The 16,681-nt window shown below is 50.5% G+C and overlaps 1 protein-coding gene across 2 annotated transcripts in view; it reads left to right on the top strand.

Moving 5' to 3' along the window:
- Window positions 1–16,681, top strand: part of NAV2 (neuron navigator 2) — a 406,486-nt gene that overhangs the window by 116,799 nt on the left and 273,006 nt on the right. For both annotated transcript variants that reach the window (XM_062196388.1, XM_062196387.1), the window contains exon 2: window positions 8,440–8,557. In XM_062196388.1, the coding sequence (XP_062052372.1) occupies window positions 8,440–8,557 (118 nt within the window). The remainder of the gene's footprint in view (window positions 1–8,439; window positions 8,558–16,681) is intronic.

The following is a 16,681-nucleotide window of genomic DNA, read 5'->3' as shown; positions in this document are numbered from 1 at the left end:
AGAAACCTGGAGTCACCTGTTGTAGGGAGGTGGTAGCTACAGGGCCAGACTGCCTAGGTCAAGTGCAAGTTCACCTTCTCCTTGGCTCTTAACCTTTTAGAGCCTCTGTTTCCCAGTATGTAAAATGGGGATGAGCCCGTGTTTAACGTAACAACTATTTAGTGAGCACCTACTATGTGCCAAGTGCTCTTCTAGGGGATTAGAACAATTCAGTGAGGTAAATAGAGGGGAATTCCTGTCCTCCCAGAGCTGCCACTCCAGGGCAGGGAGAGACTGTGGATGAGAGCACAAGTGTAAAACCCTGGACACACAGTAGGCCTTCGACTGAAGTACACAGGTGGGAGTGATCAGGTGAGGGAATGAGTGGGAGAGCTCTTTGTCTCCTGGGACACGTGGTGCAGGAGCACTGTCTGTCCAGGAAAACCCTGTGAGAGAGGAAGATGCAGGGTAACCCGCGGTGTGGAGGAAGTGGGTGCCCGAACCTCATCCTTGAGATACCGCCAGGCCCTCCCAGCTCATTCACCTGCCTGGCTTATTTTCCTAAAGGCACAGCCACCTGCGGCCTGCTGGTGTTCCCGACAGACAATGGCACCATTGTGTGGCTGTGGGACATTCCCAGGCACGGCCCTGGCATCCGTTACCGCGCAGGGTCCCGGGCCAGAACTGGGGGACTTTACCCTGAGCGTTTCCGCGTTCGCACGGAGCCCTGCAGCTCATGCTCTATCGGCACTCTATGGACGTGCTTGTGAAATTGTGTTTGCTTTGAGCCTTGGTGACATGGGAAAGTGTCCACCCCCCTCCCCGGTCTCCTAGTCCTGAGTGACAAGCGAGCGGCTCTGTTCGGGAGGCAGGAGGCACTGTGATGGCTCTTGTGCAATAAGCCTTCTTCTCGCTGCTTTCCCACACAGCCACGGGGCTGCTGTTTCCTGTGTGGGCCTCTCAGGTGGGGCCATGCGGCATCATGAGGAGCCCGGATCACTGCCTTCATACCCTGCGTACTTGTTAGGTAACATTGGGAAAGTCACTTTACCTCTTAGGGCCTCAGGTTTGTAATCTGTCAAATGGGAGAATAATGCCTGTGACCTGGGAAGGAGAGGAATCCACTGTTTGCAGAGTGCACACACTGTGTATGGAGCCCTAGCTTGGTTCCGGGCATTGTTAGCGTATCTTATTTCAGTCGCACAGTGACCTGAATAGGTAGTTGACCCACTTCACAGATGAGGGAACTGAGGCTCAGGTGGTTTAAGGCTCAGGATCACTCTGCCAGGAAGTGGTTGAGGTGTGTTTGAAATGAAAGGGTCTGATCCTGGAAGATATTCTCTTAATCAGTTCACCGTGGACATTAGGCAAATGGGCAGTTACTCTCTGACACAAGACTGTAGCAAGAGCTGCGCCTAGCACAGGTACATGCGCAGGCAGTATTTGCTTGGTGCACTAGGGCACGCTGCAGCTCAGAGCAGCTTATCTTAACTCACTGTTCAGAGGTAAAGTGGGAGTAAGGATGGTGCCAGGATGTGGAGAAAGATGGAAGTCCAGGTTAGCGATCAGCTCCACCATTCTCTATCCAGTTGCTCTGTGGATGGACATGGGTGTTCCCCTTTCAGACAAAAGCGTGTGTGTGGGTGGCGGCGTGAGGGTGTATCTGTGGTGGGTGTGCAGGCAGGTTACTGCAGATGAAAAGGGAGATACCCAGGATCTGCCTGTTCGTCCCCGGCCACTACCTTCCTGTGGGTCATGTTAGCTGTGTCACACAGGGCCTTTGTCAAGAGCAAGGGCTGGGAGTACACTCCCTCATGTGCTCAGGTGCCTGTGCTGGGGGCACAGAACCCAGTCATCTCTCTGTGCTCCTGAAACCACACCCTCTTGGGCCAGAGGCCAGCTGACCCCTGGGATACCTCAGTGGGCGCCACAAAATTCTTGTGCTTGATTTTCCTGGCGGGCAAAGTCCCATGGAGGTTCTTGCTTGACCAGGACTTGCTCTCACTTTATACACAATTCGTGGAGTCTGGGGTCTTTGAAGGAAGTTTCAAGGACCTGGGGGCATCCTCGCATATGTCCCAACGCTGTGTTTATAGTGATGTCCATGGGCCATCAAGAGAAAGCAAAATTGTGTTAATTAGAATCAGGGCTCGTTATCATCCAGTTGGAAAGGCTTCCTAGTGGAATAGTTGGAAGTGTGGGGCTCTCAGAAATGTGTACTCCGGGCAGTCTAGGAGGGCTTGCTTCCCCAAACCGTAGGTTGCCAATGGTTTATTAATTGGAATATTAGTGACAGCTGCTGGATACTTACTGTGTGCCAGATGCTGTGTTAACCACTTGCGTGCCTGATTTCTTTATTGCATGAAACAGCTGTGTGTCACTGCACAAGCAAGGGGCCCTGACCATCAGAGCGGTCATGACTCTCCAGGAGTCACCCAGCTGGGAGGGCAGAGCCAGAGCTCGGCCCCATGTCCACGCTGATGCCTGAGAGAGGGACCGCGGGGCACCTGCCTGTTTGGTAACTGGGGTCGTTAGAAAACCACAGATGCGAAGTAATGCAGAAGGTATCAAAGGCAGGGGTGGAATGAGGGCCACTGGCCTCCAGCGTGGGCACGTGGGTGCTCGGAGGCCACTGAACAGAACCGAATTCCTCTCCTGAGAAGCCAGTATTCAGGCTCAGCCCCCACTGTGTTGTGTGACCTTGAACAAAAGATTTGCTTCTCGGTGTTCTACCTCTTCCTCCAATGTATAAGGCTGGGGGATACCATTTCATCCGCTGTTTGTCAATACCAAAACAGGGGACAAGAGGGACAAGTGTTCATATGGAGAGAGGCCAGGTAGGGAAAAGGCCACCAGCTGATGTCTGTCTCCCGTCCCCGCCCCATGCGGTTAGATGGTCACGTGGACATGTGCGGATCCCTCAGGGTGGGCGCCATGCTGCTTGCTGGCTGCTAGGGTGGCAGAACTGAAATGTGTCTCCAGCTTTACCCTTGACAACAAATAGTGCATTTTGATCTTAAAGTGTGAGCCATAGAATCAGCAGTGACATTCTCTGTGCCACCCAAGGGCAGGATGAACGTCCTCTCTTCCGGGGTTGCAGTATTGCCGGGTAGTTCAGAGCGATCGGAACCCCGCAGTGGAACCACATGCTGCCCAGTCATGGACACAATAGCATCTCGATGATGTGACCCGCATCTAGAGGGAGGCCCGACGGCGGCGTTCCCTCTGCAGTCAGTCGGCAGCAGAAGCCTTGGGCGCTGACTGGCGGGTTTACATGAATCTTTCCTTTCCATGCTGGCACTGCCTTCCGGGGTGTGCATTTTACTCCATTTCTCCTGGAGCTGCTCTCCTGATGCCGTCGTCCGTCTGCCTTCCGGCTCTCTCAGACTGCCTCGCTGACCAGCCTGGGGTTTCCAGTGTACTTGCCCCAGGCACTTCAGGTGCAGTGTTTTTGGGAATAATTCTTGGGTTCCTTACTGAGAGTGCTCCTCCCCTCCCCTTCCACGGGAGGGCTAATTGTAGTCCAAGCGTGATGATCCCTGTTGGTTTACACAGTGCAGTTATTATCCATTTCTGTTATTACAGCTAATAATCAGGCACTTTACCTGATCTGTCAAAACTGTCCCTTTTGGCTTTCAGCCTGTTTGATATAGAATGATGTGGAGTTTTAAGCAAACAAATGACACACTCCTTGAAAATCTGTCAGGGGCAATAAAGCGAATGGAAATGCATTCGCTGTTCAGCTGTCTCTGCCTTCCTTCCTTCCCCCTTTTATCTTTTCAAGTCTCTGACAGCAGCCCCTCTCTTGCTCTCAGAGCGATTCCGGAACACAGAGGCCCCAGTTGGAAGGGGTGGGGTGAGCGGTGCCCTGAGCCCGAAGCAGCGGTTGGAGCCGGGAAGGTGCCTGCATCAGCGGACTCCATCTCAGGCATGGGGGAGAAATGTTCCTACAGCTCTCTCCTGGGAGTGATGTCATGATGTGGGGTCGCTTCTCTGTCTTGCCAGTTTGTGCAGAAAGTACCCAGGTACTGGCCTGGGACCCACGGTGCCCAAAGACCGGTGAACCCCCTGGGAAAAAGCAAACAGGGGCCTCCAGTCTCCATAATCTGGGGGAGTGAGAGGCCATGAAGACCGAGGCTTGGACAAGGAAATCCTACATGTTCAGCCCTTATTTAAAATCTTTCAGACAGGCGGGCACCGCGGCTCACTAGGCTAATCCTTCACCTGCGGCGCCGGCACCCCGGGTTCTAGTCCCGGTTGGGGCGCTGGATTCTGTCCTGGTTGCTCCTCTTCCAGGCCAGCTCTCTGCTGTGGCCCGGGAAGGCAGTGGAGGATGGCCCAAGTGCTTGGGCCCTGCACCCGCATGGGAGACCAGGAGGAAGCACCTGGCTCCTGGCTTCGGATTGGCGCAGTCCGCCGGCTGTAGCAGCCATTTGGGGGGTGAACCAATGGAAAAAGGAAGACCTTTCTCTCTCTGTCTCTCTCTCACTGTCTAACTCTGCCTGTCCAAAAAAAAAAATTTAAAAAAAAATAAATAAAAGTAAATCTTTCAGACACACGACCCCACTTGCACGTCATTGCTGAGCCTGGTGGAGTCTGACGATGGTGAAGGTCGCTGTGAAAAGAATGGTTTTCATAGCATGCACTTGAACTTGTGTCCATGCTTCATGTGGCCAGTGAAAACTGGTCCTGAAGATAATAAATCTCGGTGTTTGGCTGTGATTTCATTTCTTCCACAAGTTCAGAGCTGGGGAGAGGGAGGGGCAGGGAAGCCCCAGATAATTAATGATCCTTGTTAACGGGTCTTGATTAACGAGCTTGAGCTATGTAGTGATTTATTTTCCCTGCTCCCTCCTCCCTTCAATCAATAAAGAGATTCTGGTCTGAGGAGCTGCTGAGAGCCCCCTTAAGGAAGTCTCAAGTGCAGTCAGTCCCCCCAGATCCGCCCTTGCTTGTCTCTCTTCAGCTTAACCCAGCAATCACTTACCAGCCTCCCGCCGGGGCCCAGCTCCCCTCCGAGGCACTGCCAGGCGGGCAGAGGTGAGCACCATGTGCTCGCTGCCAAAACCTGCTGGTGGGAGTGAGAAGGTAGTGCCCCCATGTGGGTTTTGCTCGTGCCCCTGCATTGTGTGCGCTATGGTTCTGATTAGGACACCAAGAGGGACCACGTGGAGGGACGTGCACTGGAACTGGGCCAGGCAGGGTGGCTCTGGGTAGGGCACTCAGGCGGAGGAAGTGGTGTGAGTTTAGAGGTGTGCGGTGTGACCAGTTCTCCTGAGCACAGTTGTCATTACTGCTGCACACTGGGGAATTGTAGGCATATTACCTCATTTAGTTTTTTTTTTTTTTTTTTTAAGATTTATTTATTTAAGAGGCAGAGAATCAGAGACAGAGAGAGAGAGAGAGAGCTTCCATCTACTTGTTCACTCTTCAAATGGCCACAACAGTCAGGGCTAGGCCAGGCCGATGCCAGGAGCCTGGAACTCCATCCTGGCCTCCCACGTGGATGGCAGGGGCCTGAGCACTTGGGCCATCCTCTGCTGCCTCCCCAGGCACGTCAGCAGGGATCAGAAGCCTTTAGTAACCGGGACTCCAATGCGGGATGCCAGCATTGCAAGTGGCAGCTTAAGCCGCTGCACCACAACACTGGCCCCTCTCACTTAGTCTTTATAATGCACATTGGCAGACTTTTTCTGTGAAGTGCTGGATTGTAAATATTTGAGGTTGTGTGGGCCAGAGGTCTCTGTCACAATTGCTGAACTTTGATCTGGTGGCGTGAAAGCAGCCAGAGAGAGAACGGATATGGCTGCATCCCAGTGGAATTTGTTTATTGAAACAGGTGGTCAGTGGAACTTTGCCAGCCCCTGCCTTATAATCTTTTTGGTATAATCCTCATTTTTATAGAGGATAACACTGAGGAACAGAAAGATTAATAAAAATGAACTTGCCAAGGGCCAACTTGATTTGGTCAGATTCCAAAGATTGTTTCTAGCTTGCACTCATGCTGCCTCCCCTGCAAAGATTGGATCTGTCCTGTAAAAAGTGCACGGATGATCAGACTGCCTGTAGGCAAAGCGCGAAAGCTCAGCCTCCAATCCACTGGGAAGGGGGAAGTACTTGGTGATGCTCTGGGCAGGCGGTTAGGTTAAAGCTGAGCTCGGAGACGATGACTTAGGCAGTGGTGAGTAGGTAGTTTAATGTGCAGAGAAGAGTTTTTGCTTTGGAGTAAAGAGGTGCCCTTCTTGAGCAGGGCCATATCTGACCACCAAGCCTTAGAAGGTTCTCCCTGGTGCACCTGCTGCCTGCATGGCCTCATCATGGCTCCAAGTTTGCTTAACCTGGGTTTCTACTGGATTGTGCACACTCACAATTTAAAATTTTTTAAAATGTTTATTTGCTTTTAAAAAAAAAGGAGATTGATTTATTTGAAAGCCAGAGTGACAGGAGGAGGAGGAGAGAGATCAGGCATCCGCTGGTTCACTCCCCAAATGCCCACAACAGCCAGGGCCCCAGGGCCAGGAGCCACAAACTCCATCCCAGTCTCCCATGAGGACGGCTGGAACCCAAGTACTTGGGCCATCACCTGCTGTCTCCCAGCTGCTGTGGCAGGAAGCTGGATTGGAAGGTAGCCAGGTCTTGAACCAGGCATTCCAGTAAGGGACACAGGTGTTCCAAGCTGTGACCTATCCTGCTGTGCCTACCCTCACTGCAAAAACCTTCACCTCGGAGGGGTAAGTAGCTCACCTGAGGTCATCTATCCATTTGTCCACTGATGTATATTGAGAAGTTCTAATATGCCTTTTGCTGTTGTAGGTACTTTGGAAAATGACTTTGAATGAACCAGACCCAAACCCCTACTTTGTGGGGCCTACAGAACTGGATTTGAATCCAGCTTTGCTTCTATTCCTTTTAATGCTTCTTCTCCTTTCTCTCCTCCTCTGGCTCTCCACAATTTAAAGATCGTTTACATTTTGGGTTAGCCACGGGAATTGTCAAGAAAACATTCCACTTCTTCACTTTCTCTGCACTTAGAAAATTGAAGGGGCTCTTGCTTTCCTAGAGATTTGGTCTTTGACTACTTGGGAGTGGGTTGAAGAATTGGGTACTTGGAGCTGAGGTGTGAACTAGAACCCTAGTGTGGGTGGTTTGCCTGTGAGTGTCTGCAGTGGAAGACAGAGACCCTGGGGGAGTGGGCGGGGCTGTCCCTCCCACCTCTTGATTAGCTGTGCTGTGCAGCTCTTCCTGTTTTTGCTTGGGACTTGGAGTAGCATAACTGGGCTGCTGTGGGGGCCCTGGCTTTGCTGCTCCTGTCCCATTCCAGGCACCTTGAGGGGCAGCCCCTCATGGTGTGAGCTTATGCTGAGCATGGACAGGAGGGAGAGGGCGTCTGTTGCTGTGTGCGCCACGTGGATTCCGGGAGGTAGGGTGGCCGCCTCCATCAGCTTGGTGGAGTTGTCGCGTGGATTCACACATGAACCTCTTGCCTCTAACGGTTGAGGGGACAGTTCCCTTTTTGAGCAGTCATTTGTGATATCGCTGGAGAAAAGAGGCACTGACACACAAGCACCCACGTGTCGACCAACACAGCCTCCTGGCAACTCACAAATTCGCACTTGGAACTTAGCCCTCCACGTCCATGGGCAGGTGTTTTGCTTGGTTTCGTTTGTTCTGGGCTCGGGCAGCTGGGGAGAGAGTTGTTTCCGGGCACTTGTTGCCTGTTTTGTAAGGGAGGACTCTTTTGCTCTGGGGGTTCTGTGACCAAGGAGGAGGTCCCTGACGGGCTCTCCTCTTCTCCTTCCCTGGGGCACCCAGCCTTTGCTGTGTGGGGTGCCACACATCCCCATGTTGTCATTGAATGATGCCGGAATTGCCTGGGTCTTGTTCACAGAGCATCCCAGTGGCGTCAGTGATGCCTGGCTTTGAAATTAAACTGATTAAATTTGAGATGCTGGTGAGGCTGTGAATAACTCCACTGGCACAAAAGTCATGGGGGGGGGGGGCAGGGCTCAGGCTCCTGAGAACTGAGTTAACTCAGTAGGCTTGCTTATCCTGAAATGGCCCGTTAAAACACGCCTGTCGAGTGGTAACCTCCCCATACGTCTTCTCAATAAAGAGAAGAAGTTGGGAAGGGGCGGGGGAGCTTTGCATGTGTTTGGAGCCGTCGGGAGCAGACTGTTTAGTTCCGTGTCCCCTGTCCCATTCAGGCTTCTGAGTGTTTTGAAGCTTTCTTTAGCTTTTCCCTGGGCCGGGATGGCGGCACTCTCAATAGCAGAAAGCCAGGCGATGGTGAGCTGAATGCAGGATCGGCACAGTGCCCTGCATTTGAATGGTGCCGGCTGCCCCCCAAGCTCTCCAGCGCCACAGTGGCTGCTGCACCGCAGCCCCGGCTGGAGCAGCTGCCTCCTACGCTGAGATGCGCTCCGAGTGGGTTCCTGAAGTTGCCTGTTTGCTTGTTTGCAGATCTACACGGACTGGGCCAATCATTATCTGGCCAAATCCGGCCACAAGCGTCTCATCAAGGATCTGCAGCAAGATGTGACGGATGGCGTCCTCCTGGCCCAGATCATCCAGGTTGTAGGTAAGAGTGGGCTCTTGCCGGAGGGCGGGTTACGATACAGTGGGGCAAGGGCAGTGGAATGCTGAAATCAGAGAGAAGGGCAGCGCTTTGTCTCCTGTGTTGACAAGTTGACCCCGTCTTTTGATGCGGTTTGTGTGGGGTCCAGCTTGCTTCTCCCATTGAGGTCGTGCACAGAGCAATCTCTATCATCCTAGCAGAAATGAGTGCCCACCCAAGAGGGAAGTGCTGCTGGTTTGAGGGAGGGACACCCTGCCCCCTTTTTGTCTCCTCCTGTCTTCCTCACCCTCAATGGGACTTTTTCTGGGTTTTACTCTGGATCTATTTCAAAACATATTTTAGAAAGCAACGTAGGGCTGTTTTCAATCCTGCCCGCTCTAACTGGGTCTGAGAAATCAAAGGCTAGACCTCCGGAGAGGGTTGGTTGGTTCTGGTTGGAATTCCAGGGGAAGGGACCTGGAGCCGTGGAGTTCTGCGTGGGGAGGGTCTCTCCGGTGGAGGCAGGCGGGTGGAGGCTGGCCGGGGTTTTGCCTGGAGCCTGAGGGCAACAGCCCCGCTGGTTGTGCCTGAGAGCTCCCAGCCGACAGAGGAGGAGGCAGGAGGTCAATTAGACGGCATTAGGCTGATTGTTGTCGCTGGCAGCCTTGGCAGCCAGCTCATGCCAAGCGGGCAGGCGCAGGGGGAGGCTGTGTTACTGTGGACAAGCTGCCTGTCCTTGGGAGTGAGAGGCAGCCTTTTGTGGCCGCAGCTCTGCTCACAGCATGGGCAGCATACCTGAAGGGGCAGGCAGGTGGGCCTGCGCTGAAGCATTTGGGCCGCCACAGCCACTCAGAGAGAAAGATTTCTTGCCACTGGTACCTTCAGTCCTCTTCTCCTTCTCTCCTTCTCCCTCCCTTCCCTGCATCAGCTTTCTGTGGTCGTATAACGGATTTTCGAACATAGCCGCTTAAAACAACATACACATGCTGTTCAGTATATGATGAGGTTACATCCTGGTTATCTATTTTAAGCCAAAAATATCATGAGTCAAAAATGCATTTGCAGCCAGCCTTGTGATGCAGTGGGTTAAGCCACCTTTTGCACAGCACCAGCATCCCGTACCAGAGTGCCAATTCGAGTCTCAGCTGCTCCGCTTCCAGTCCAGCTCCCTGCTAATGCAGCTGGGGAAGGCAGCCAATGATGGCCCAAGTACCTGGGTCCATGCCACCCACTTGGGACACCTGGATGGCTTTCCAGACTCCTGCCTTCAGCCTGGCCCAGCCTAGCTGTTGTAGCCATTTGGGGAGGGAGCCAGCAGATGGAAAATTTCTGTCTCTCTTTGTATATCTCCCTCTCTTACTCTGTCACTCTGCTTTCCAAGTAAATAAACAACATCTTTTTAAAAAGTATTTAATTCCCCAATAAACTCATTATTAAATAAATAAAAAAGTTGCACCATTGTAAGTTATAGACCATCTGTCTATCATCTCACAATATCTGTGCACCAGGAGTCTAGGCAATTGCCTAGCCAAGACTAAGTACTAAGGTGCTCTGCCCTCAAGGTGCCAATCAGGGCTGCATCCTCATTCAAGGACGTGGTTGGGGAGAAATTTGCTTTTACACTCGGGTTTTGGCAGAATCTGTTCCTTGCGATTACGGAACAGTGGATGCTGGTGTCTCTGGCTGTCAGCTGGAGACCACCCTCACCTCCTTGAAGCTGTTTCAGGTCCTTGCCATGTGCTTCTCTCAATGTGGCCACCTAGCAGGGGAGAACATTCCTAGAGGAAGTCTGCCAGCAAGGTGGCCACCTTGGCCGCAGTCTGTGGGTTAGAAGCAAGGTGGCCACCTTGGCCGCAGTCTGTGGGTTAGAAGCAAGGTGGCCACCTTGGCCGCAGTCTGTGGATTAGAAGCAAGGTGGCCACCTTGGCCGCAGTCTGTGGGTTAGAAGCAAGGTGGCCACCTTGGCCGCAGTCTGTGGGTTAGAAGCAGGCCATGGGCATGAATGCCAGGGCGTAGACGTCACTGCAGTCACCTGGAAGTCTGTTTGCTACTCTCCTCCTCTTCTAGCCCTACCCAGTCATTGTCATCCCTTGTACCAAGCTCTTTACATTTTTTATTTATTTTCATGTTATTTGAAGTCAGAGAGGTTTTCCATCAGTTAGTTTTCTCCCTCAATGCCTGCAACAACCACGCACCCAGAACTCAATTTGTGTCTTCCATGCGGGTTGCAGGAACCCAAGTACTGGAGCCATCACCTCTTTCCTCCCAGGTGCGTTAGCAGGAAGCTGGATTGGAAGCAGAGACAGTACTTGATCCCAGGTGCTCTGATATGGAATACAGGTGTCCCAAGTGCTATCTTAACCTCTGCCAAAACAGCTACACTGAAACTCTCTAGAGATTTTCGTCCCTTGCTTTCTTCAGTATCCTCCTGAAGTAGGTGATGGTCCCTCCATCTCACAGATGCAGAGGTTGGAGGCCAGTCAGGCTCAGTAGGCTGGTACCACAGATGAAGTCTGTGTGGACGCCTGACCCAGGGAAAGCTGCATCCAAGCCTTCTGTTCTTTGCTTTGTGTCTATTTCACATCTCCATCCAGAGATGCTGGGCCTACTGTATGACTCTGCCTCCCCACGAGTTCAGTGACCATTTATTGAGCACCGACTGTATGCCAGCATTGTATGCTTGATGGGACTAAAAAGATGAATGTGCAAGACTCCAGCCTTGGAAGAGGAGTTCCCCTTTTCTTGATAGTTTCCTTGGAAAATGCAACTTGTGCATGGGTTTGGAGGCCCAGGGTCAAATTAGGTGTGTGGCCTACATCAATTGTGTCTTGGGACAATACAGAGTATTTCTTTTTTTTAATTTTATTTATTTGAAAGTCAAAGTTACAGAAAGAGAAGAGAAGAGAGAGGTCTTCCACCTGCTGGTTCACTCCCCAAATGGCTGCAACAGCTAGGACTGGGCCAGACCAAAGCTGGGAGCCAGAAGCTTCTTCTGGGTCTTGTATGTGGGTGCAGGGGCCCAAGCACTTGGGTCATCTTCTACTGCTTCCCAGGAGCATCAGCAGGGAGCTAAATCAGAAGTGAGCACCTGGGACTCAAACTGGCCCCCATTTGGGATGCTGGCGCCTCAGGCATCAGATTAACATACCACACCACACCACACCACACCACAGAGCCAGCCCCTGTACAGGGTGTTTCTGATGGGAAACTTGCTAGCCTTCAGCACAGACAAGAGATAAAGTGGGAAATGGATCATAGTGAGAGAACTTGATCTCATCCCAGCTCCATTCCTCCCTATTTTGGGACCTGAGAGTGACTTCACCTCTGTTGCCTCTGTTTTCCCACCTTTAAAATGGGGCAGCAATAGTAGTTTTGTCTGACCTTAAGGCAGATTAAAGTGGTAAGTGTCAGTCATGACATATGTTCTCAGACTATGATGTGTTCCTGGATAGCATTTGATAGAAACTGCCTGGTGAGGCACACACAGAAAGGTGATGGGATCTTGCTGTCAGTGTCAGAGTATGCCGTGATGGATTAGTCATGTCTGCCCTGGGCTCAGAAGACGCCTGGTAGCATGCATGTTATGATTTTTCTAACCACAGCGCTCCAAGTGTCAGCCAGCACACCTAACATCCCTGCACAGGAAGATGCTTCCCTGCATCTCCGTGACTGAGGTCAGCCTCCGCACACAGGACCCAAACAGGCTCAAGTTACTTCCAGCAATGCAGGGCGCACCGTGGGCCACCAAGTGGCTTGCCCTCAGCACCCAGGAGAGAATCCCGCAGACCAGCACCCCGGGAGTGAGACCAGATGTCAGCATGTGACCCCGGACTGTGGCATGCCAGGACTCAGCCTGTGCTCTGTGTGTGCAGAACAGAGACCCAAAGTCTCCAAGGTGACTTCTTTCAGCCAGTTCAGAGCCCCTAACCTTCGCACATCCGGCGAATGTAACTCTGCTGGTGAGGGAGGAGGGGCAGCATTTTCTGACCGGGGTGCTGAATTATTGATTATTTGACTTTTGTTTACTTCTGAAATCCCTGCCTTCCCCCATACATAGACCCTTGAAAAGAAGATGTAAGGAGACATACTTATATATGTGTTGTATGTGTACAAGCATTGAATATGCACATACTCATATGTGTGTATTTACAGATATCTGTATGTCTGTATCTTTATTTTTCATTTGAGATAACATTTTTAATTCACATTATCCTAAAAGGCTAATTGGCTGTATAAAGAGTTAAACAAATAAAAAGTAAAAATATCATGGTCTAATAGGAAAAACAGGCCAGGGCTATAAAAAATAATCAAATAAACATATGTTCAACTTTACTCATAGAAAGTCAATTTTAAAGTAGTCACGAATCATTAAAATTATAGTAGTAGAATTCTTATCAGTTTGTTTGCATGTCTGTATATCTGCCTGTATGTCCACACAAATTTCCCCAAATGACTGCCCCGTCCATCTTGTGCTGGATAGAATTCTAGTGGTAGCACTTGGCCTTTCCAAAGAAAGGCACTGGCGAACGCCTACTCATACTTTGCTCTCTTAGACCCCCGGACAGAGCTGGGGGGACCCTCTGCCATCGTTGCGCTGGCTGCCATCTTAAGCCTGGGTCTTCTCTAGACCTGGTCCAGGTTGTTTTCCTTTCTGAGTTCATGGCATTGGCAGGGTGCCTGGCATGCAGTGATGTTAGGAGGAGTAGGGAGGATTAGGGATGAGAATCTCATTTGTGTGAGTCTCCACCCTGTCGTGTCCATGCTTTCCTCCTTCTGGAACCTACAATTTTCAGGATTAGAAAGAACCTTTAAAAGCCCTAACCTGGTGCATGGACTTCCATCAGAAGCAGTGAGCAGCCTTTATTAATGACTTCCTGTGGTGGGCAGCTCCCCAGAGCTCATCCTAATGATGGAGAGTTGGAATTCTTCAAAGCTCTGTCTGCATCTGTTATGCTGTAGTGAAACAGCATAGAGTGAGTGGCTTATAAACAATTGAAATTGATCTCTTATAGTTCAAGAGGCTGAGAAGTCCAAGATCAAGGTGCCAGTAGATTGACCGTCTAGTGAGGTTCTGTTTCCCTGTCCGTAGAGGGCTCTTTTCTTTTTTTAAAGATTTTTTTTTTATTTGAAAGAGTTACATAGAGAAAGGGAGAGACAGTGAACCATCCACTGGTTCACTCCCCAAATGACTGCAAATGGCTGGGGCTGGGCCAGGCAGAAGCCAGGAGCTGCTTGGGTGCAGGGACCCAAGTACTTGGTCCATCTTCCACTGCTTTTCCCAGGCCATAGCAGGGACCTGAATCAGAAGTGGAGCAGCAGGGATGTGAACCAGTGTCCATATGGGATGTTGGTGTCATGGGTAGGGAAGCTTTACCCAGGACACCAAGGCACCAGCCCCAATGGCTGTTTTCTCACTGTGCCCTCCTCTGGCAGAAAGGACAAGTGATTTCTAAAAGTCCAATCTCATTCACAAAGCCTTCCCTCCATATTCGGTCACCTTTGACAAGCCCCACCACCAAATGCCATCATACTGAAGTTGGGAGTCCTTCATGAATTTGGGGAAGGTACGAGCATCTAGACCTAACAGCTGCTCTTTGTTTGAGTCAGAATCCCCACAAGTACCAGTTCTGCCCTCCAGGACTCCAAAGAACAATCTAATCTAGAACAGTGAGAGCACCAAAATAAACTGAGGGTGATCTGGATTGCAACCCCTGAAGAAAATGGAAATCTGCAATCCGTCCCGGCAAGAAGTTGATCAGCAAGAAACAGATGCTTCAGTAGAGAAGACAGGGCTAGCTACACAGGAGAACACAGGTGATGGTGAATATAGAGGGAGCTGCAGCCAGCCATCATGGTGAGGATTAAGGCAGGAATCTTCAGCAGAGGCTGAAATTCAGAGGAAGAAGCTTGAGCAGAGGTGGGATGTTTGCATTTATCTCCACCGTTGCTTTCCAGTTCCAAGGGCAGGTGTAGCAACCCCAGAAGGAGGTCTCCAGTCTGCATCCTGACACCAGCTGATCAAAATCACGTCCCTGGCAAGAGATGGACGGATGTCATGTTCATCCTGAGGTGCCACTCTGGGGAGAACAGAGCACCACTGACGTGTTCCAGTCTGGGGTGGAAAAAGCCTGACACTAATCATGGGGATTCTCAGACAAACACAAATTGTAGCACATTCTAGAAAAAAAGCAGAGAAAAAATTGTTTTGTCCCCAAAATGTCAGTTTTTGAGACAGCTGCAAAAGAAAGAAGACTAAAGAGATGTGAATGCAGTGTGGGATCCTGGACTGTGTCCTGCGCAGCACAGTGAAATGCTTAGGATGATATTTTTGTGTTAATCCACAAAATTGGAATATTGGAATTGGATCAATGTTCAATTTTCTGAATTGTGTTGATTGTACCATGGAAGACAATACCCTTGTCCTTTAGAAGCACTCAGTAAGTGTGATGGTCAAAGGGTACAGTCTGCGTACCTTGCTCTGAAACGTTTCAGGACAGAAAAACAAGGTGATAAATGGACGAAGTTAGATGGGTATCCCCCGGAGGGTTCCCATGATTTCTGGAAGCTTGAAGTTATTTCAAAATAAAAAGTGGATGAAGTCCCATCAAAACTGGCTGTCAGTCTGATCGTCCCTGTCTGGCCTGGGAGGAGCACAGTGCAGAAGGGTGAAGGACCAGGGGCTGTGGAAAGAATCAAGAAAAGCTTCCTTGATGAATTCATATATAGGCCAAGATCTCAAACCAAAGCGGGATTTTTGCAAGGTGAAGCAGTCAGGGGAGGCATTCCTTGGGGGAGGGGACTGTGGCCAGACTGGCGAATGAGCACCATGCTATGGACAAAGGCCAGCTCACCTTAGGTGTGTGACTTCGAAGCTTTGTGCATCCTCTGCTTCTCCCACACGTCCACACATCAGCACTCCCATCTTTGCCTTCTGCCTTTGTATGCCCTTCCTTCAGCAGCTAAGGCCTGAGTGCCTGGTGCAGCCTCTTATTAGTGTGATTATCTTCTTGCATTGTGAGTTGCCTAAATTCGGCAGTTGCCTGCCAGCCCATCACCATGCCATCTCCATGAGTTATTAGAAAGGTTTACAAGGCCAGGAGAGAGAGAGAGAGAGAGAGAGAGAGAGGGGAGAGAGGCCTCCCTCCCTCTGCTCACAGCACTGTCACTCAGAAAGGATTCCAGCAGGGTTGGAGAGAGCAGGAGAGTTGGAGAGAGTAGGGGTAGGAGAAGGACAGAGAAGAACGGGATGGAAACAGGATGAACAAGAGGATTGGAGAGAAGAGGGACTGAAGAGAGAAGGGGAAAGACTTCACCTTGGAAGCAGCTTATTTTCTGTCACCATTTGGGCATCCTTTAAGCACAGGAAATTCAGACAACATGTAGGAATCCGCCTTCTTTCTATGCATGGCCTGCTGTTGTGTGACCTTGGGTAAGTCATTTGTCTTTCTGAGTGACCAGTTTCTCTCCCCCTCCTCCCATTTGGCAGGGCAGCCAACGGCCAGGGCTGGCAAGGGCATAGATGCCCAGGATGTTAAAATTCCCTGATTCCTTCTGGGGAGGTCTTTTGAAAAGTCACTTAATTAATCAATACGTTGGTGCTTGTCACCTTGTGTGCATGTCACTGCATTGCTAGGGCAAGAATGTTTTGCACATGCTGGGCTAAATCAATTAGTGCAAGTTCAAATCTCACACAAGGACTTTAGGGACAGATGCCTTTGTAGTTTTACTGATCTGCTTTTGGGCTCCTTCCAAGGACCCCCCTACCCTGATTGAATGAATGAATCAATCAGTTCTGAAGACCACACTCTTCCTTCTTTCCAAAGATTCAGAACTGCTGGGGGTGCCTTAACTATTTATGACAACCATACAAATTCTTGGGAATCTAACAGTATTTAGATGGAATGAACTTGGGGACTTGAAGGCCAAAGACTGGTTTTGCATTTTTATTAAGCATCTATTTTGAGTTTGGATTAGTTGTTTAAATTGCTCTCTTGCCAAGTACTCTTTTGAGTGCTCACACATAGACTCCACCCCATAGGTTTATTTTGATTGCTGTCAAATAGCAGCATTAGGCCCAAAGGAGCTGTGACATTTGAATTCAGAGCTCCTCTCTGGGTGTAGGTGACAGACCGTGAACAAGAACTAGAG

Source organism: Lepus europaeus, chromosome 7, assembly GCF_033115175.1.
Source record: "Lepus europaeus isolate LE1 chromosome 7, mLepTim1.pri, whole genome shotgun sequence".
In the NCBI taxonomy this organism is placed as follows: domain Eukaryota; kingdom Metazoa; phylum Chordata; class Mammalia; order Lagomorpha; family Leporidae; genus Lepus; species Lepus europaeus.
The sequence above is the reverse complement of the archived record's forward strand: the minus strand, read 5'-3'. Positions and strand labels throughout refer to the sequence as shown.